This window comes from Orbicella faveolata, unplaced genomic scaffold (genome assembly GCF_042242905.1).
Source record: "Orbicella faveolata isolate gen_17 unplaced genomic scaffold, um_ofav_v1 contig_15, whole genome shotgun sequence".
Classification (NCBI taxonomy): Eukaryota; Metazoa; Cnidaria; class Anthozoa; order Scleractinia; family Merulinidae; genus Orbicella; species Orbicella faveolata.
In genome coordinates this window covers 11,081,933-11,104,524 of record NW_028301542.1, presented here as the reverse complement: position 1 = coordinate 11,104,524, position 22,592 = coordinate 11,081,933, and the positions used below count along the sequence as shown (strand labels likewise).

Below are 22,592 nucleotides of genomic sequence, written 5' to 3'. Positions count from 1 at the left end.
CCGTGGCCCTTGAGGGCGAAGGGTCTAATTGTTTTGGTATCACCCAACTAGTCGGACAGAAAAGGTAATAATAAAGTTAGCAAATGCAAGTTGAAGAAATATTTATTTGGGAATAAAACGAAAGAAAGCGTCACGCTCGATGGCGCCAATTTCGCTACTCGAGGACTATTACTAATAGTCCCCTAGTAGCGTAGCCAATCAAAATGCAGGATTTGCATTAGTCCACTAGTTGGGTGATACTAAAACCAGATTAGTTAAAAAGATCGATTGAAAAGATTGTTATCTTCGGCTTGTAAATCCGCTAAAACCTCTTTAGTATAGTAGTCATAAAATTTTCCATTAGTAAGCCCCTTGTAGTGAAACGGGGTCATCGGACCACGATATGGAAGATTAAAGTAATGCCAAAACCACGAAATTAAATCTACTTTTTTACAGCTTCAGTTCCTGTAATCACGAAAATTTATATTAGCGAAATACAGCTCCCGAATTTTTGCGAAATTAACTACGCGCGAAAGTTAGTACGAATAAGTTAGCTAATTAAGATAGTTTATAGCTAATTTAAAGAGGTAATATTAAAGTCTAAGACGTCTGAAGTATACAAATTATTGAGGAACTTTCCGCTGGAGTAAACAAAAATCCTCGCTGAAGCTTGCTAAGCGGCAACAATTGCTGCGTGACTGGGGTGATCAATGTCATGCAATCATGCAATCATGAGAAAGACTGGGTATGAGGCATTTCAACATGGCGAGAAGCATCAACAGGATTCGTCTTCATGACAGAGATGTTATTCCTGCAGTAACCGAAGGTCCTGCCAATGTATTTTCAAGCACTCCGTTCCTTTTAGTAAAAGCCAGGTAAGATGTAAGCACTGAAATTATTGAATTCCATTTCCCGCCAAAACTATTCTCGTAGCTACAACTACAGCATCCATTCACTGAACGCTTAATAACGCGTCGACTAAGACAAACTTATCTTATCATCCAGCAAAATATTGAAAACCATTGTAGATCATAATAATCTATGTACGCATGTAGACCTTCAAAAGACACTCAAACAAAGCAGGTACGTGTTTCACAACTCTCAGAACAGCTGGACAGATAAGTACATATAAGGCTCTGCTTCGCGTTTGCGAGTTTGCATTTGGTGAAGTTGCTTCTGTTTGGCTTCCGAGTGAGCGTTAGCCAAATGTTTTGCAACAAAGTAATCAAGCTAATTCATGGCTGGGAAAGTCTTCATTATTGCAATTTAATCTAGACTTGTCAGAAACTGGCCTCGTTGCAGAATAGATGCACTTAAATTTCTCACAACGCAATCCCAGGAGGCGGGGGAAGGGGACGTGTACTTGCCTTGAACATTTCCGGGGGGTGGGTGGGGGGGTGGTTGAAGTTTGTGAACTGAGGACTTAGAGGGGATTGAAATGTTTTTGAGCCTGTTTCCAGGTGAAAGATTGGTAAGGACTTTTGAAGGTAACAAAAAGTGTAACCCAAAGTTTGCATTTTCACAATCACTTTCATTTACAAGCAGATGTATTTATAGTATATGCAATTAGATATTTTATGATAACTGCAGAAATTCTCACACACCCATTGGCTGATTTTCATCGTCAATATGCGGACAGACACACGAATTTATAATTTATGTGATGTGTCAATGAGCGAGAGCGGACAATTTGACAATCTGTTATTGTAAAAACAAATTGATGTCAGTTTTTCATGCGTCTGTCCTGTTACTGACTATGAATTTCATCGTAATATTGTCAAAGAAGTCTGCGGATCTACTTGGCTATCACCTCGTGGATCCACAGCTACTTTGACAATGTTATGACGAAAATTCATCATCAAATAACAGGACAGACGTATGAAAAACTGACATCAATTTGTTAAACAGCCCAAAGAAAATATGGGCACTGATTGGTTTAAAATTGTGTTTCTATTTAACAGTTAGATTATGAGCTCGAGATTTCTATGAGGTGACATCACCTCATAGAAATCAAGAGCAAATAATCTAATTGTTTTAGTAGAATTCTCATTGAAATTTCCTTCAAATAACGATTCCAATTATTTCCGGTCTTAGTAAAAGAGGATTCTCGCAGACTGAATTAACTGAATGTACATTTGACATTAGCAGTTGTGTATGTATGTTTATCAGTTTCTTTCAAGAATTTTGAGCTTTTTAATTCAAGAAACTGTAAATGCCCTCCTTTTAGTCTTCCCAGGAGTTTTGTTTATACATTTGTTTCTAATTGTTCTTTCAAAGCTTCGGAGAAATGAGGAAACATTGTAATTTTGTTGACCACACCAACTTGAAGCAAAGGCACACTAATGGCTAATAGTGTGCGATGGCTCAGCCAATCAGATTACAGCATGTGCATTAGTATACTAGTAGAATTCTACTAATAAACAATTAGATTATGAGCTTGAGGTTTCTATCGCGTGGGAGTTGACGAGGGTGCAGCCCAAAAGCTATGGAAATACTTGCCTAATGGCTCATGTTCCCACAGTATTTCTCATTCTCACAGACTTTCACTTGTGATTTTATAACAGAAACATGGTACATGTGTTCTATTTCATAAATAGCAAGGAGACGTGGGTAAAGGCTGCCTACAAGGCATCTCTGGTTTAATTTGATTTTGTTATTATCTACTTTAGATGAAAAAAATACAGTTGAGCTTATTGTGAAACCAAATCAAATTGACATGTCACCATCTCAATCTACCAGGAGCATTATTTACAGGAGCATAATTTTTAATGTTATTAGATTTTGAGTTATAAAATCATCCAATCCCAGAAAGCCAAAAAGTAGTCGTACCTGCATCCCATACCAGGATCAGCAGGTCAAATGACAATCATCCTAGCCCATGGAAGGAAATTTGTTTATACTACCAGTCAAATGAATTTACAAGAATGGACTTGAAATGAAAAAAAACAAAAAACACTTAACTCTCAGTGTCTCTCTCCACTCAGGTGTATAAATGTGTACTGGCAAATTTATTGCTGGCATAGCCTTACAATTGATTAGCATCCCTATTTCAGGATCTAGTCAATTAATACTACAGAAATCAGGGCTACTTGTCCTGATGCAGATGTACATGACCTTATCTACCTTCACCTCAGGCGAGTTTTCTTCACCTCAGCAAGGCTGTAGTCTAAGAAAAATTATAAGGAGCCCAAACGTTCCTAACCATGGAATATTACAGATGGTGTAATCCTGGGTGCCCAGCACTTATTGCTTACAGCTGTATATGAAAAAAGTGGCTTTTCCAGTCACCCAAAGGCAAAAGTTAGTTGCCTGTAGCACCCGGGTGCCCCTATCTAGCACACCCCTGCCTCAGCAACTTCAAACAATTTTCTAACTCCTGGAATAGAGAAAAGATAAAAGTGTCATATTCTCAAGTAGTAGGAGGATGGAAGTTCTGCATTTTCTAGTCCAACTTATATCCGAATATGACTAGCTATTCCCTGTCATGGCTGTGCTATGGCAGATTTACTGAGAGCTGGACCAATCCTGAAGCATATATTTTGCCAGCTAAAGAAATAACAATATTAAATATCTTTAATTTGTTTGTAAAGGTGGTTAGCAGATGATGTGGCACAGACCTGTCCCCTTTGTTCTCAGAAGTTTACACAGATTCGTAGAAAACACCACTGTCGGCAATGTGGAAACATTCTTTGTAGCAAATGCTGCAATGAGAAGGTAATTAAATCAACTGACAGACTTCTTCTCCTTGCTCCCTTAATACATAGTCGCATATTATGAAATGAATTACAGCCCAGACGTAAAGTTCTGGGAGCTAAGTTGACTAGATCTGCCTTTTGTTTAGTAAATGTCTTTTTAAAGATAGGTAGATAGGTGTCTTTAGAGCTAGCGTTTACTGTCCCTTACATGTGATTGCTTTATGCCAAAGAAAAGGATGCCCAAAAAGGAAATATCTGAGACTCATTGAAACATAAAGACCATTTTTTGAAAATCCAAAACCAAGACTCCAATGATTTTAGACTTATGATCAGAGGCTGAAATAAATGCAGAAAAAGTTCTCGTAAGACTCGTTATAAATGATTGTGAGATTTTGAGATTGGACAAAACTTTTCCAGGAAAAAAGGTAAACTCTGCATATGGGCCACCAGAGCTTATCCCAGTTTCTGCAGCATGACGTGACTAGGAGTATTTCTACTCCCCCTTGGATGCAATGCTAGTCCATCACAGGGTTACCCACAGCATTAAGTTCGCCAGTACCCATGGGTGGACAGAGGCACTGCAAGAGTAAAGCATATTGCCCAAGAACACAACACAATGTCTCCGGCCAGGGCTTGAACCCAGGCCACTCGATTTGGAGACATGTACACTAACCATGAGGCCACTGTGCCTCCCAATCTTTTCCAAGACCCAAGATATTGTAGGAACCAATGTCCACCCCTACAGAAATGGGGGTGAGGTAAATTCTGGCTTTGTGGGCTACTTTGGCCTGAGCTCAGGTTTGCCTACCTTCAATTAGTACAACTGTACAAGCTCAGATGTCATATACGTTCTTTTAATAACAATGATTAAAAGACCATACATGGCAACTGTATTAATTAAACATGTTTTATAGGTTCCTCTTCCACAACTTGGATTCGAAGAACCAGAGAGAATTTGTGACAATTGTCTTGAAGTGACATCCCTTGTGACGAAGTCAAGATCACTGCAGATGGTACAAAGAGATTCCTTAAGTTATAGTTCATTGTTATAACCCAATTTATCATATCCCATATGCTATCTAGGTTGTTGTTAATATTCCATTTATAGTCAGAGAATGAGCTCCATTTTTGGCAAACCTTTGTTGAGAAACATGACCAGTACACCTGCCAATTTTTATTACCATTCGATGCATTTTTCCTCCTTTTCATTGGCCAAGAGCCCACCATGTGACCTGCAAATAACTGCCTACAAATAATGGCCTGCTCTGCAAATAATGGTTTACAGTAGGTGCAAATAAAATTCTGCTCATGCATAGTAATTGCATAATAATGAATTGTAACCATGCTCTTGGTTGAAAAAAATGGCAGATCGCTTCCCTGAGATTCCAAAGAGTAACTTAAAATAATTATGAGAACAAACTTGGTGATCGAATGATAAAGCAATTATTGAACTTGGTTATCATGAAATATTATGATTTGTCAGTGTCTTACAGATCAGTTATTTGCCTGAGCCTTTGGCTTTGGCAAATAATAATTGATCTCCTTGCCACTGACAACTCGTGATATTTTGCTCAACCTCATCCAATAATTGTTTATTATCCGGTCAGAGATTGTAACATATTTTAAGCATATTTCAACCATGGAACAGCACGAGCAAATAAGAGTACAACAACTAGATAAAAGATGTCACACAATTGTGATGTGATCAGTTTCTTTACTACTTGCATTGTACAGATGGAGGTGCAGTCATTTTCTTGGAGAACAAAGTTATCATAAGTTTGTGTTTGCTTCTGCAATGCAGGTTGAATCATCTCAACCACGCTCAAACTCACTCCGTGTTTCAGCCAGCCTTTCAATACATTAGAACTCAATGTTAAATTAAGAATTCTCTTTTCTGGTTATCGCTGTTCCTATTTATGCGCACCACCTCAACGCTATGGACAGTTTTAATGTCTTGGTAGTAATTTTGGTGGCTTGAACATACATTATTTACATGGTACAGTTGTTATATAGGACTTACATGTACATTTTCTGGTAAGCATTGATCATTAATTAATGATATTAATGATGCATTTTCAAGCTGTACACTGTGTTCCTATTGAAATCCACGTTAACTTTCCACAGAGGAAGGTGGGGAGCAGGGGCAGTGCAGTGGGAAGAGCGCTCACCTCCCACCAGTGTGGCCCGGGTTCAAATCCTGGACCTGGTGTCATAAGTGGGTTGAGTTTGTTGTTGGTTCTCGTCCTTGCTCTGAGGTTTTTTCTGGGTTCTCCGGTTTTCCTCCCTCCACAAAAATCAACATTTCTAAATTCCAATTTGATCTGGAATTTGAGGGCCATAGGTCTGTCAGTCGTAAGACTGTTGTGTGTCACCCTTGTTAAACAAAGTTAATTTAAAATTTATTTTATTCCACAATCACCTTTAGTACTAGGTTAATTAGCCATGGATGTCCTTGCCATCTGGGAGGAATTTCTTGGAATAATATTTTGGAAAATGTTATCTACAGGAGCTTGATGTAGTGCTTTAATTTATGTTAACTTTGTAGTCTTTCAAGTTAGAAGCTGCTAAGGGTTTGACAGAGTTGTGCAAGGATCCTGCTGGACTAACAAAGGTGGGAAGAAAAAATATGATATGTAGATAACTACTGAGCAACTGTGATAAACACATGTACTTACTGTGGTTTAAATATAGATTATTGCATGTTTAATACCATTTCACAGGTGAGTGAGTCTTCAACTGCATGAGCGATATGGTATTAGAAACTCTCTCACAAGGGTCACTCTCTCCCAAGGGTGTAGCATTGTATCACACACAGAGAGAGAGAGAGAGAGAGAGCCAGAACTGGACTTATATGCACTCTCCTTAGATTGAGTGTATTTGCAAGGCTATCACAGGTTACACTCAAGCTCCAGTGTTATTTTTAAGATTGGCCCTGATCGGCGATTAATTTTCTAGTACCCATTTTACACGCTTGGGTGGTGAGACACAGGAGAGGCACACTGAGAAGAAAATGTTGTGCACAAGCCACAGCTAGCCTTGACACTCTTGAACTAGATACACTGTCCATATGACCACTGTACTGCTCTCCCTTCCTTACTGTTGTGACAGCTGTATGAATTTACTCAGTAAAATAAATTTATGATGTATTGGGCCAACTATAAGACGTTATATTATGTACCGGTAACATTGAGAAACTTTGGGACATTTTTTTAAAATCAGGTTGTTGAAATGGGTGGAGTCCAAACACTGATATTTCTTAGCCAAAGTGGAAATGATGAAGTGAAAGTAAGTAATGTTGTGGTTTTCGAAAACTTAATCAAACTTTTTTCTTTGATATAAGAATATTTGTGCAATTTTGATGTTGAATACTTTTATCTCAAAATTCATGCTGAAAATAAATCATAATTATAATTTATTATATGTTTACTGTATAGCTGATAGTGGTTACATGAAGCTGAGAGAAATAATGAAAAACTTGAGTCCCAATCTTGAAACCATGTTTAATTAGCAAGTTCTGTATCTGTAAGTAATGAATGAATGAAACCATTATAATGCAATGGACAAATTTTTAGTTATTCACTTAAAAAGAGAACACTGTATAATTTGTCACTGATCTGTTTAACAGGCAGCTGTTGCTACAGGACTTCAGATCCTCTCCACTCATCCTCCTTTACATTCAGTGTTAGCTAAGTGTGGTGGAATAAAGGCCTTGTGCAGGTGACAACAAGTTGTTTACATCAACATTGGTGGCATGTTCATTATTGTTGACTGCAGCTATATATACAGATCATCTAGTGTGACAACTGATATGCTGATAAATGGGATTATTTTGTACCTAGATGCCTACAAATCTCCATGCATGCTACATGTAGATTATGTTAATGTTGTGTTACAACTGGAATAAATTAATAAAAGTAATTTGAGCAGAATGTAAATGCACATATAGTTTAACAGGCTAGAATGCACACATTTGTATTCTGTTAATTAATTAGTGAATACTTATTTTAGCATACTATCAACTGTGAATGAGAGTCAGGAACAGACACTTATTGATGGAATCAGTGCACTGATGATATTTTGTAAATCACCTGAATTAAAAGCACAAGGTCAGTTAGTAATGTTGAGGTTTGTATATCGAGGTATAGTGTATATGGAATGCTTTGAACAAATTAACAAATGCAGTTGTTTATAATAAATGATTTTTATTTATCATCTCATCTGTAGTTGGCATCAGAATACATCTGTTTCAAGAAAGGTAATTCTTACTAAAATTGTAAAAACACAAACAATGTTAAATGTTATGGTGGTTAATGATAGTTTGACAATGTTTGATTGGTGTCCTCGGTGGTTCGGTGCAATAGAAGGGGAAGGAATGAACTTGCATGGATTCATGGTTTCTCCTGACACTGTGCTGAGATATCAACAGCAAACTTTCATTATGCTTGATACCTTTTGACATTAACGCTTTTACAATTTTGTAGAATGACCATTCTTGAAACAGATGTATCCAGACCTGTAACATCTAGGAGCTGCCAGTAACAGCAAGGAAATAGTGAACTGATGGCATGAACTTTGAACTTGCAATCTACTGTATATTTCAACATGAGTTTTTGTTACTGTTAGCTCATGTTACTCTATGCTCGTTTTACAGCATTAGCTGATGGTGCATTAGATCCTGTTCTTACAATGTGTGCAATGAAAGAAGCCATAGCACTTCTTGCTCTGATGACATTAAGTCACATTGTTGAGCATCATGGAAACTTGGCACCCCTTATAGAGGTCAGTATGGGAAACCAAGTTTTATGTAAGTGAAATGTTTTCTTTTGATAACGAAATGATGATTGTTTTTTCATGTGTATTTCTTGTAGAGCAATCGGAATGCACTGCCTAGAATTTTAGCATTGACAAAGGCACAAGATGAAAAGGTATACAGCACCAGAAAGAGCCTTGAATTATTTGAAACTCATACATAATTATGCAGAGTTAACATGTAGTTCATGTTCATTTGATTCCCTACTTTAATAAGGGTAAAATCTGTCCTGCAACCTGGAGCCAGAAAACCTGCCACAGCTAATTTCTAACTCAGGGAGCTAGGGAAGTAATCATAAAAATTAATACATGCATGTATCTTAAGACAAACTGAAATAATTTCTAAGCATGTATGTAGACTACAATGTTAATTCAAAACAATGTACTTTACAACAGGCATTTAAGTCTAATTGATTACACCCATAATTTATAGATTCAAGAGATATCATTAAGAATTCTTGCACAGATGTCTGTTGGAACAGACTGGCAGAGGCATCGTATTGTGCAGGTAACATTATTAATAAAATTTTCTGTTGGCATAGAGGTTATTAGTATGCTGGACACAACTGTTCTGGATCAACGTTTTACGACAAAAAATTAAAACAAGCAGAGTGATGCAAATAATTTTGTGAGTGTCTTAAACTTTATTAAATTCCACACATGGAAATTTATTTTCATATTGATCACGCAAGGAAGACTTGAGTTACAGAGAATTAATCTAAATTTGCGGAATGAATAACAAAAGTACGGAAAATTGCGCGATTTCTGAGGAAAAAAATAGTCATAGTTTACATTGACATGGTAGTGTTAGATCAGTGTTGTTGTGCGAAGAACATCGTTGCGTGTTTGTGGAATTCTTTCATGAATTAGACGAGATGTTATGAAGAAGGAGCGATATCCATCTAAGCAGCACTATAATCCTGAAATACATCAGCAAAGATTCAAGTTGTGATGCTACTACCACTGAAGGCCACAAGGCAAAGCAAAGAAAGTTATTTCAAGCTGTTAAGCAAGAAATTGTGAGAAAATGGCAAGCTCCTGGAAGGTGAGCTCCGAAAAAGGTCCAAAAACTTTCCTAAAAGCAAAAATAGCACTGTTTGAGGTTCTTGGCTGATCATGCTTTAACACAGTAGTATCTTGTACAATTGTGGCTTGTGTGAAGCGCGAGCTAAAGGCAGCCATATTCAAAACAGACAGAAGACTGGTCTAGTGGCAAGATCAGTTTAAAGACTTCAAAGAAGATCAGCCTCTGAAGACAATATCGTATTTCAGTGGCCAAATAAAGTTGTAAGTCTTTCTTATGCTTTCCTGTCAAACTCTTGCCCAAAAATCCACCAGCAGATAAAGAGTTTCTTCACAAAACAACATTCTAAATGTGACTCTTATTTCTTAGAAATCGCGTGATTTTACATACTTTTGTGACTCTGTTACCAAATTTGGACAAGGTGTAACGCAAGTCTTTCCTGTGTGATCCATATAAAAATAAGTTTCCATGTGTGGAATTTAGTAGAGTTTAAGACAATCACAAAATTAGTCATGTCACTTTGTTTGTTTTAATTTTTTTTGGTAAAACGTTGATCCAGAACAGTTTTGTCCAGCATACTAGTTGCATTTAGTTTTCCATCCATGTTGGCAATGATCTTTTCCAAAAAATTCAACAACTTACAGGGCAAAAAACTTCCACTCATCTGCCAGTCCAAGACGAGTACATTTTGATCTTGGACAAGTGGAATTCCAAAAGCACTTGTCCAAGAGGACAAATAGAATTTACTGAATATTTTTTTCCATTGAGTTCTGGGTTGCCCAAGAATCTCTAAACTTTGTAAACTAACCTGGTTTTCCGCAAATGTCTATTTCTTTTTGCTCAAAAACCCGCCCGTTTTTGGCAGTGTTTTGTTGAAGGCTGGTATCCACATTCCATATTTGGAAAGTGAATAATATGGTGACCTGATGGTGATAACGCAATCTTGTTTGTGACCACAAATTACAAAAATAGCAAGTGATGCTTGGTGAGTTCATAATTGAATGAAGTGATTAACAACGTGGTAAGAATAATGTAGTAGTGGTATGTTTTGTGATCAAGGAAACAATGAAACCTTTTTAAAATGTTTCTTCCTTTATGTCAAGTGCAAAGGTAATCACTACGTATTTTAAAAGTGCTGGAGCATGACACTTGCATTTCCATGTGATTCACCATGTGAGATAAAATCAGATCACATGCTTCATTTCACAGTCAGTGTACACAATGTCAGCAAGTTTGCTTGACCTGTGGAATATTGGGAGTAAAAGAAAATCTGAATCCCCAGAGAGCAAAAACATAGCACTGAAATCAGATCAGTTGTTAAGATAAACACTTAAGACCTGGTACATTCAGACTCTAAATTGTATAACCAATAAGTTTTTAATTAATTCATTTTTTTAGTAACTTTAATTTTTTTTTTGGACGAGTGCATTTCACTTACGGGCAACCAAAATCTGAGTGGCACTTGTCCAATGGACAAGTGGATGGAAAAAAAAGTTTTTTGCGCTGACATATTATGTACAACTTTCAGACCGCGTCTTTTTTGAAAAATTAAATCTTTGCAGGAAGATTTCTCAGCTGGCCGATGTTTAGTTGAAGCACTGACGAGAGGACCAAAAAACTTGCAGGTATAGTATTGTTGATGTCAATACATACCATTTCATTGGACTGGCTCTGTTTAATAAATTTATTCTTTGAAAAATTTAGTGAACTCCTAGTCTGTGAGATTCTGTATGGGTGTGTTACAATCAGACATTTTCAAACAAGTTTGATAAGCAACCTTTTATCCCAAGGTCCTTGTGAATGCTTCGTGTCTGATTGCTAACCTAGCGACAGGAGACCAAGATCAGGTATTTTATATGAATCTCTATTTAACCTTGTTTAGTCAGTTAATGGCTTCTTAATATGAAACCTTATTTATTATATATTAAACACCAGTGAAATACCAGGATTTTTCCTTTTACTAAAAATTCATATCTTCATCGCATGCAGTGAAGATACATATGTTATTTGCTGGCTGGGAGGTCCGTATAATGAAAAACCATGACCAAAGTCTTGAAAATTTTCAAGCCTGAGGTCACAGTTTTTCACTGTACGGACCAACCCTAAGCCGGCAAATAACATGTTTATTTTTTTTCCTGGAGTAAATTGGCTTTACAGATTACAAATGGGTTTGTTTATGCAGCTCTTGTCATTGAATTGGCTTGCGTGCCGTCTACTAACAATTTGCAAAAAATCTTGGCAACGAGCGAGTAACTCGGATAGTAGACAAAGAAAGATGTATTGAAGAACAGCTTTTTTTTAAAACTACTTTATGTTAGTTGCATATATTTCACCAGTTAAGTTCTTCAAAATTGTTTTTGCGGTGTGAAATTTTGTGCAAAGTTTGAAGTTTTACCACAAAAACAATTTCTGTTAGTCGTTGCTTTTAAAATCACTTGAAATCAGACTTTTCTATTGTAAATTGAATAGCAGAAAGCGAGGAAATTCGTTAAGTGCATTCCACAGAAATTCTCCTAAATACAGCAATGATCACAGAGGTAAAGTTGACTGAAATTGACTCAAATTTTACAGCAAGATTGAAACACAGGATTACACGCCATTACAGTGCCAAGCTGCAAACAACCAAGCAAACTTTCACAACTTCAAAACACTCAATTGAATTTACTTACAGTGACTTTCCTTGCCATTTTAAAGTGAACAGAGATAAACTTGCTTTGACTAATCATGGATGGATGTGTAAAAAAGGCAAAAGATTGATGATTAACACTAACTTTTAGGAGCGAAATTTAGGCAGCGGAGAAAAAATCTGGCGCGTGGGCCGTAATCATAAAAAGCTGGACCAGTCATGTGCATATGATTAGCCAATGAAACTTAACAAATTTAATAAGAAGTAGGATTTGTGCATGGGCTCTGTACCTTAATTTGCAATCTGTTTATAAGTGTGCTTATACTATGTTTTTAGAACTGTATTGACTGTAATGTAACTTTTGGGTAATATGTAGATAGACATTAGACAAGTATTGTAATGAAGTGTAAATATAGTAAAGTAAATATAGTACTGTAAGTAGAGTAAGTAGTTGTTTTAGAATTGTAATTAATGTACATGTACGGATATCGAGTTGAACACTCGAAGAAAAAAATTCATATCCAGGTGTGGGCATGTAATATCGTCTATATCTTTGGTAAAGAATGAGATGTGAATTTAAATTTAATGACTGTGCAAATCCAATATTATTACCTTTTGAGAAAACACTACATGTCTTGATTTAGTAAGAACTATTCAGCCAGTTTGGATCTATGCACCATAAAATCACCTTTTATAATCACTGCTGACAGCCACCACCACCCTCCCCAACTGCCATCTTGACCATTCTACTACCACCCTCCTCCTGACAACATCTTGTACCCTATCTCCACCACCCTAACTCGCCTTTTCACCACTGTTTTCATTGGTAACTTCTCATTCACACAGTCATTCACACCAAAACTACTCCTGACCTCTATAAAGTTATACAGACTGCTACTCGTCCCTTTCCCTCCTTACTTGATTCTGGACCCCCAGGCATTAGCTGGGTCAGTTGTAGCCAACTGAAGCCAACTGAATATCTTAAATTACAGCTATTGTGTGAAGTACAGATCAACTGACTACGTCTCATTTGCGACATGTTGTAGATGTCCCTCAGGGATTGTTTAGAAGCCATGTGCTCATTGACTTCATCACACACTGGGCATAAGGACATCCAGGTACTAAATAACTATAATAAAATTGTCAGTATTATCAGTATTTCACAGCTTCGATGGTGATTGAACATAAATTTCAAGACTACATTGTAATTGATAAATTAGTACTACCAATAATTATGAAAATGTTGTTTTTTCTTTTTTTGTGTGTTTTGCACTCTACTTGTTTTTAAAAGCGTATTAAATATCTCTAACAACCAGCTGTCAGAGAAATGAGTTGGAAACCTAATGATAGAGTTTAGAGTGACTTGGACACCTTTTTTTGTACCTTCACTTTCATCAATTTATAACCATTTGTTCTTTACACTACTTTGTTATTATCAAATACTGATTTGTTCATTAATAACTAGTTATATTATTAACAGATTAGTCTGATTTAATGTAGATAATGTGTAATGTGTGTCATCACGGTTTTATACTAGCTTAGTTTCACTGGTCACTTAGGATAAACTCCTGTTTTAGATAAATAGAGACTGAAGTGATTTGCTTTTGCTCATGACAGTCATGTTGTATGTTTTCTTATAGACACATGTATCCAGAGCTCTTGGCAACTTTGCAAATTTCCATCAAAATTCTGCTATTTTGGTATGTATGTGTCAAGGTTAAGCTATTGACACCTGGAGCTTTTTGGCAAAAATGGATTTTTTGGACATTTTCAACATTTTCAGCCTGAATGTGGGCCAAATTCACACCAAGCTACTCAAAAACGCATTTGTAAGATGAAAGCGTGCCTCTCTTTCCAAGCTAGCATCACATTTCATAACATTTTTGCTTGGGCAGGTGCAGAAATCAACATTTTGGGATTTTTTTTGGATGAGAAAGTGACCTACGTCTTTAGGCTTTTTGGCTTTTGTCATTTTGTTTGCCTTTTCTTTTTCTCCTTATCTTATCTTTTTGCTGCAGTGGTTGACCTTCTACTGGGCTTGCTCCAGTTCAAGAATTTCCAAGAAAACATCATTGAGACAAGAAATTCTTACCACGGAGTAACCAAGTGTAGTTTAGGGCAATTTTGTTTTGAGTTTTTCACTCAAATTTTGGAGCATTTTTGTGCACATTTCCAGCTCAATTGATGACCCAATCACTCTGATCTGGGTATCATTGGAAATATCTTTTCCCCCTGCAGAACTAGAGTATACACAATGCCAGTTTTGGTTAAAGGTGATGATGTCAGAAGAGGAATAAAGGCCAACGCTCATCATGGCCGGTTACGGCCGACACAGGTGTCAATGGGTTAAATACCAAACTGATTTAAAACTGATTTAAAACGTTGCACGTGTAAAATATAAAATCAGCCCTGAAAAAATGCAGGGGTTTCATTTCAGGCAAAACTCTTTGAACTGAACTTCTTTTTGAGAAAAACTTTCTCTAGATGGTCAAACCAGGCAGGCAAAACTATCCTCACAGTTGCTTAATTTTCTTGCATGGTGCCCAACCCGCAACTAAAACCCTGAAATAACCCTATACATGTATGATAGCTGAGTGTTCATGTGTTCATATGAACACTGGACACCTTGCATAATTTTTTCTATGTTTGTTCCTTCACTTCAGATAGATTATCTTCCAAGCATTGTAGAGACACATCTCAAGGTATTAACTACTAGTTGCAGTAGAATTATGTTAAGTTTAAATCTACTACTTTTAGTTGCTAAAGAAATTAGATATTGAATGTAACAAATTTTCATGGAGTCAACTTAGTTTCAAAATTGGGCTAACATCATCATCATCAGTGAACAAATATACCAGTGGCACTAGAGGTTCATTAGCCACATCCTCAGAATGAAAAAAAAAAAAAAAAATGAATGAATTCCAACCAACATCCCAGGACAGCATTAAACTGGGCTCCGGAGGGAACAAGAGGACTTGTTAGACCAAGAAAGACCTTGCACAGAACCACAGACAGAGAAAGAAAGGGCAGCCTTTGGTTTATATTATGGAGTGGGGCAGTAGTGGTTGGATGTGACTGCGTGGCATGGTGAAGAAGAATTGACAGTCCAATACCCCCAGGAGGTTGTGGTTAAAAGTCATTGACAAGTCAAGTCAACTTAGTTTCAAACATTTTGGTCCAACTCTCAAGGTTCAGTATCTGATTAGTCCAGAAATTCAGAAATTACTGGAAATTTTCTTTTATTCCCATTTGCCCGTGGAGACATTTTTCTAGCGATAACATCAACTCTTTATTAAAACCTAAATTTAAGATGTATGTTTGTGCTGGCAGTGTAAGGCTTTTGCCACTCTGTGGGGCATACTTAACACTGCATTATTTTGGTTTAATTAGTCCACAGATAAGACAATTAAGTGTCATGGCCTTAGAACAGTCATGTATCTCCTCAGCCATCAACGGGAGAGAACTGTAGATGCATTAATAAGGTATTAATAATGAGACAGGCTTAAGCATCCATTTTAAACATAGCATTAATGCTAGGCTCGACATACTATCTACTGGAGGAGTCTTTATCCAACAGATAACACACTTGTTTTGTTTGTTGACACTATATCCAATGAATCTATCACCTGTCAACAGCTAGGGAAAAGTATTTTTCAACCTTCTCACTCCCAAGAGTACCATACTGCACTTATCACGTAGGAGCATGATTGAGTTCATTTCTATAAAATGTGGACACCATGAAGACCTTGGAAAGATGTTTATGTACAGTGAAAGTTTAAAGTCATACTTCCAGGCTCCTACATCTTTTAATTATCCTATTATAATTATTATCATCCTATTGTTGTGAGCAATGGCCTCCATTTGGCATAAAATATGATCTTGAGTGAAATTTGTCTACAAACTTTGTCTGTTCCAAGAAGCAAACAATATTCTGAGAGCGAATCTCGAGGAAAACCGTGAACTTCGGGTTACAGATAATGTCTGCAGATAAATATCAGAGCATATTTTTAAAGTCAAGTGGAGGTTATTGTGTTTATTATCCTTCAAATATTTTTCATAACAAGCATTTTTCTTCAGTGTTTTTTGTTTGCAAAAATTAGGGAATATCACTTAGATGTCCTCAGTTTTAGCTGTGGCATATTCAGTCATTTAGACCAATTGTATTTGAGCAAAAAATATTTGGTGGATTATAACAGTCATCGCTTACCATTAACTTGCAAAAGTTTTCTCTTAAAGGAGAAGGTCACTCCAAAAACCATGTATTTTTTTCCATCACCAATAAAAAGTTCACATTGAGTTGAGTTACTCACTGTTGTTTAAGCTTCTGAAGTGGATGCGATCCCAATGAAAAAGAAGTGAAAAGTTCAACACTGGGAGCCGCCATTTTGAAAGGACCTTGAAGGCCAGGTCACATATCCGTGACGTCATTCAGTCCGAATTGATGCAAAGCTCAAAGGCTAAAGCTGTCCTTTTCTATTCTAAATTCGTTTATTCAGTTGTGAGCTAAAATGTTGGGCCCGTGCTGTAAAACCCGAACCGAAAAGGATAGGGAAAGAGGAGTGACTTTCCTTAATTTGCCTGCAAAGAACAAAGAATTGCCAAAGAAGTGGTTCGAACAACTACGTCGGGATCAGAGATTCATGCCAAAAAAACTCAAAAATGTGTACGTGTGCAATGAGCATTTCGCAGACAGACTGTTTCAAAACTGAATACTGATTTCAGCTTGTGGGTGGAAAGACAAGAAGTAGGTCACTGAAAAATGCTTTCTGACAATTTTTCAATGGAAGGCCCTTGTAAAGGCACGCATTGCAAGCGAACCTCGCATCGCAAGGAACGAAAAGAGGTAGCTATCAGTTATACTTTTCATTTTTAAAAAAATATTTTCACCTGGCAGAACTGTCGTTGACTTGATTTGGTAAATATTATTTCTGCGCAAGAAATTGAAGCTCCTTGTTGGACGGGGACTTAAATTTCAAGAAAAAACCTTGGGACCAGGTGGCCCCTAAGTTTTCAGGTTTGGTCAACAGCACAGTCAAGTATTTTTGTCGCCAAAAATTTTCAACCCTTCAGGCTTAATATATTTTCATGAAAAGACACTAAAATGACGTGAATCATGGGTTTTGCATGTATATATCAGTTTGCCGCTTTTTTTTCTATAATAACAGGGAAAATGGCTGAATGAAATGCTATTCTTCATTAACCAGTCTTACCAGTATTTATAAAAAAAGGTTCCATGTTGCAAGCTTTGATTCATTATTTTTCGTAGACTGGTGCAAGGTTTTTTGTGTTTTCGTGTTCATTGATGCATAGCGACCGCACGCATTTTTTTGGCTGAATTTATTAAATTTCTTAGGGTACCGTGGGAACTTCAAATGCCTTGCAGATTTCTTTAAAATTACATGTCAGACTAACCCGCTTTGGTTTTCTTTTATCGAAAAAGCATTTTTTCGATTTAGAAATCTTTTGTGTGAGCTGAAAACTCAGAGTGTGTTTAATAATCAGCCTTGACAGCCAGGGATAACTTAAAATAGTTACAAATTTTAAATGCTGTCTAATTTGATTTGAAATACATTGGAAGAAGTAGTTAACTGTACATCAGTCCTATCTATATATTTCGACAATTACCGATAACAAGTCCAGTTATAGCAAATTCCCATATCCGCATGTAAATAATATTTTGTCTGAAATGTGTTGCAAATTGTTTTCAATTTTATCAACACAATTCATCATTAATTAAGAACAGTCTTTTTTCATTCACATTATTTTTGGGAATTACAGTTGCTAACAAAAGCAGTGCTACGGTAAAAAATGAAGCTGTAATCTTACTACATGCTTTGTCAAGGAACGATGCCAGTAAACACGACACATGCAATACGAAAAACACACTTGCAGAGTCAATTTTCCCTCTGCTGGTTTACACATGTAAAAGTTGTATATACTTTTTTCTTCTATCCAAAATTTATTACATATGCTTAGCTTTCCAACAATACAAATCACAATTCTCACAAAAAATCTTGGAATGTCGTCAATTTCACATTTCACGTCAAAGACGTCGATTTCACTTTGCATCTTACATGTAAAGTCACTGCGTATTTCACAAGAGTCTACATAGTCCATAAGTGTAAAGAAACCTAGGCAAACATGTACAAGCATGAGCAAGAAGTATCCAAATCTAATAAGTAAAAACACAGACTTGTGAGGTGGAAAGCATCCGCCCGATTTAAACACACCATTGAAAGCTTGTCAGTTTCTGTGATACCAGAACTCCCTCTGCATTGAACCACCAGTAACATAAAAATGAAGACAAATCAGATCAAAAGCACTAAACTGGGGATTTATTTAAGCCACCAGTTCAATTCTGAGAGCAATTTATAATTAAAAATAAACCTCCTCTTCCACTAACTGCATCCATTGCAATTTTACTGCAAAATGTACCTTCCAACTTGGTGACCTACTCCGGCTGATCTCGGCAACAAACACATTTTCTTTGCATCAGTATGGTTGCACATCTCTCACAAGTACACCACAGAGCATTTTCCAACCATTCATTCAATTCAACTTGATTATTATCTCCCGCGGAATCACTAGCACGTTCTGGCTTCAAGAGCAGCCATACTAAAGCTCAAAAGAACAAACACACTCTCGGACGGAATGATGTGATGGATATGCGGCCTGGCTTTCAAGATCCTTTCAAAATGGCGGCTCCCAGTGTCAAACTTTTCACTTCTTTTTCATTGGGATCGCATCCACTTCAGAAGCTAAAACAACAGTGAGTAACTCAACTCAATGTGAACTTTTCATTGGTGATGGAAAAAAATACATGGTTTTTGCAGTGACCTTCTCCTTTAAAGTTAGTTTTAGTATGAAGTAATATAGCTGAGCATTTCATGCTGAAATGTTAAGAAAAAATGTATGTATCTTTGAACTACATGTACAACCATTATCATGTCAATTCATGTAAATGTAAATGTAAATGCAAATTTAATGTCAAACACAGGAAGTGCTTGCACAATCACCCGAGCCAGAGGCTCATGATAAAGTGCCTGACAATAATCCAGATCAAATTGGAATTTAGAAATGGTTGGTTTTTGAGGAGAGAGGAAAACCAGAGTACCCAGGGAAAAACCTCTTGGAGCAAGGAAGAGAACCAACAACAAACTCAACCCACATATGACGCCGGGTCCGGGAATTGAACCCAGGACACATTGGTGGGAGGCGAGCACTCTCACCACTGCTTCCCTGTTCATTGTCTGTTGGGAACCATTTGTTTTATTTATGGTCTGTCAGCTGAGGTACCTTTCTACTGTTTCTCTGTACTACCGTCGCTTGCATCTAAACGTGAACGTGTGACACCAAAACATGCTCTAATTGGGTGTCAAACATGGCATGATTAGTCATCAAACATTTGAAGTTGAGCAGACTGTGGTGCGAACTTTCGTGCTCAAAGTTAAGCACACAAAATGGAAGAAAGAGTGGACATTGAAGACTTCTTCAGAGAAATTGGCCCTGACTTATGTCAATATGCATACGCCTTTCGCAAAAGTGGTTTTACTTCTAGTATAACCATGAAATATTGGCGCTAGCAAGAGTTTCAGAGTCTTTCAGAGCACAAAAGTTTGCATTATGGTCTGCTAAACCAATTAGAAGATGTTTCGGCGTCTGGTGTTACACTTAGATGCAAGCAATGGTACATGTATGTTTACTTGGATGCACTTCCAGAACATGCTCTTGTTGATTTTTTTGTTGTTTTCGTGTTATTTTCAGGGAAGGAGCCCATGATGTTCTGACAAGCTTGGGGGCATATCCTGGAATTGTTAACGCAATTCAAACTGGTTTACTTAATGTGGTAACCACCCTTAGTGACTGTACTGTAACAAAATAATAGTCATTGTTCCAGGGCCATATCAGAAGTGTTACATGTATATATAGATATATTTGTATCAAATAGTGTCACTATTTTGATAGATCTTGCAATGACAGGGGTTGTCAAAAGTAAGTGGCAGCTGGCAAAAACCACCATTACCTCATGTTCTTGGCTGGCTTCTCTGCTGTGCCATTTATCTTATTCTTTAAAAAAAGATGGTAAAATCAGCTGCCTCCTTCAAACCTTTGCAACAGCCCTGATGATAATTTATAAAATTTCTACTAGTAATTAGATCAGCAACTTTTAATGCTTGGAAGTACATGCAATCCTTCTAGAAATTGCTTTGTCTTGTGCAAAAGCTGGATATCTTGTTTACGTACGCCAGGTTTTCTCCTTTTTTATTATTTTTGCTCAGGGAATGAGGATGGAACTGGGTGGGGCCATGGCAAGGTTCTGGCAGGATATTAGAATGTACTTTAATTTGACTGAAGAAAATCGATGGTGTAACATATTTGAGAAAAAACAGATGTCAACTTTGTCCAAGGATGTTTACCTAAAGCCATTGGTATTTAAATGATGTTGGTTGCTAGGTAACCAAAGATAAACATAAATTATTGTACATTTATAGTCTTGATTGGATATTATTGTTTACAGTGGTTGCTATGGCAACCACACAATGTTCAGAGTGACAAAAAGAGATAATTTGCTCTGAGATCATCAACTTGAAGGTTTTTTTTTAGAAAGGGAGGGTGCTAAATATTGATAAGTGGATTTATAAAAAACTAAGGTACACTTATTTGATTTTATTGTTAAGAAGAAACTTGCCATGTCCGCTTGAAAGTACTGCTCCTCACAAAAGTAAGTTCTTCAAAACATCCCTACCCTGCCCCTCCAAAAGAAAAAAAACAAAAACAAAAACAAAAACTCAAACACAAAAGTGCTTTTACTATACACCCCTCTAGAAATTGGACTTACAGTTTATATTCAGCTATTTGAACTCCTGGGTGTGAAGATCAATACTCTAAATACTTCTTCCAATAATTATAGTTTATTTTTGGCATTTTATATCATTGCAGTGTGTAAATTAACAGCTCTCTATGACATTAATGCACACTGATGACATTCACACAGTATAACTTGGCATGTGTTTATGAATGTTTGGAGAGATTTCATTAAGATGCTGAATTTTCATTTCCATGTACCTAAACGATTTTCAGGCACATTTAAGTGCCTGAATTATTGTAATAAGGCTAAAAGATTTTCAGACACATGAAAATTATGCTCATAATATAGTTATCATTGTCTTGCAATCATGAAGACCCTTTCAAAAACAAGCCGAACAAAGTCTCAAACACAGACAATGCCACCCATAAGTAACCCACCAAAACAGCCTTTTGAACAAAAAAGTGGGCTTTTTAAGAGACTTTACATTACATCATAAATAACTATATGATTCGATTTTAGAAAAAAAATTATGCAATATTCTTGTATCCTATATTTTATTCTCATTAACAAAATAACATACTCATGCAGTATTTGAAGCACTTTAACTATTGTAAAGTTAATTATTAGATGTTTATTATGAACAGTAAGGTGCATTGTAGAGTATGTATTTGTTGATTTTCACTAGCAATTGCAAGGTTGAAGTTTTAATAATTATTATGAACTTATATTGTTTCTTCTTGTTTGAAATTTGTCACCATACAGGTGTAACATGCTGACTTGATCAGCCAGGGATTGTCAACCTTAAACATGCTTTCTGAAAATCTAAATATTTCAACATTAATAATACAGCAAATATGATTTTCTGTCAGGTGATCACTACATGGTTGCCTGTCCGTGTAGTTGTAATAGGTACAGTCCATAGCCACACAATTTTGGAAGTTATTTTATTTGCATTTACTTTTAATTTAGTTAAGGTCAATAAGACAAATATATAGCTTATGTGTGGTACAAATCACTGTACCCCATTTTCACAGCTTCATTTGTGGTGTATTTTAATTTGGTGAACCTGCAGGGCAGGCCAAAATGCAATAATTTTAACCTTTAAAGAGAAATCGCATGTGAGAAGTATGCGCACAATTGTAATGAAGTAAAGAACATTTGTAACAAACTTGACAATTTTACTTTTCTATATTGTAAGTACTCAATAAGTAGAATGATCAATAAAAATATATTGATTTTGTTTCAGTGACCTGGAATAAAGATTACTGACTCCTTAGTGATGTTGGTGAATTTTGCAAAGAAACGGTTGAAGTATGGAAGTAAGATTAGCATTGTCACGGCATATACAACTTTTATGAATTGCAGTGAAACTGACAGAAATTGTCTAACAAGTTAGGACTTCATTGACTGGAGACTTATTAGAGACAATGATTTCTCTTCAGCTGAATTATGTAAACCATCCTCATCTTTTTTGTGGTTAAAATCTGGAATAAAGACATCTCATCATCTGTGTACCCACTGAGCTAGTAAAGTGGTTTTAATTCACTTTTGTGATATTTAAATGAGTTGAGCTTGCCTTTCTCATCTCTTGGCACAAAGACATGTATAGCTTCTTTAAGAAACATACAACATATCTCAAATATTTTTACT

General features: G+C 36.5%; 1 protein-coding gene across 2 annotated transcripts; it reads left to right on the top strand.

Annotated features, from left to right (window-relative positions):
- Positions 1-688: 688 nt before the first annotated feature.
- LOC110060726 (uncharacterized) lies at positions 689-22,456 on the top strand. Of its 2 annotated transcripts, XM_089288436.1 has the most exons (18): positions 689-854; positions 3,570-3,693; positions 4,589-4,687; positions 6,220-6,285; positions 6,894-6,959; positions 7,300-7,391; positions 7,683-7,780; positions 8,326-8,453; positions 8,543-8,599; positions 8,917-8,991; positions 11,070-11,132; positions 11,298-11,354; positions 13,180-13,251; positions 13,774-13,833; positions 14,797-14,835; positions 15,524-15,615; positions 19,898-19,979; positions 22,189-22,456. In XM_089288436.1, the coding sequence occupies exons 1-18, from the start codon at positions 727-729 to the stop codon at positions 22,189-22,191; spliced, it is 1,401 nt and encodes a 466-aa protein (XP_089144562.1). In that variant the 5' UTR covers positions 689-726; the 3' UTR covers positions 22,192-22,456. The 2 variants fall into 2 exon arrangements, with proteins under 2 accessions (XP_089144562.1, XP_089144561.1); XM_089288435.1 differs by lacking the exon at positions 22,189-22,456 and having other exon boundaries at positions 19,898-22,187.
- Positions 22,457-22,592: the final 136 nt, after the last annotated feature.

Coding starts and splice junctions, on each gene's coding strand:
- LOC110060726 (XM_089288435.1), top strand. CDS start 727: ATGAGGCATTTCAACATGGCGAGAAGCATCAACAGGATTCGTCTTCAT. Junction 3,694..4,588: donor GCAAATGCTGCAATGAGAAG/GTAATTAAATCA, acceptor CATGTTTTATAG/GTTCCTCTTCCACAACTTGG. Junction 13,252..13,773: donor CTGGGCATAAGGACATCCAG/GTACTAAATAAC, acceptor GTTTTCTTATAG/ACACATGTATCCAGAGCTCT.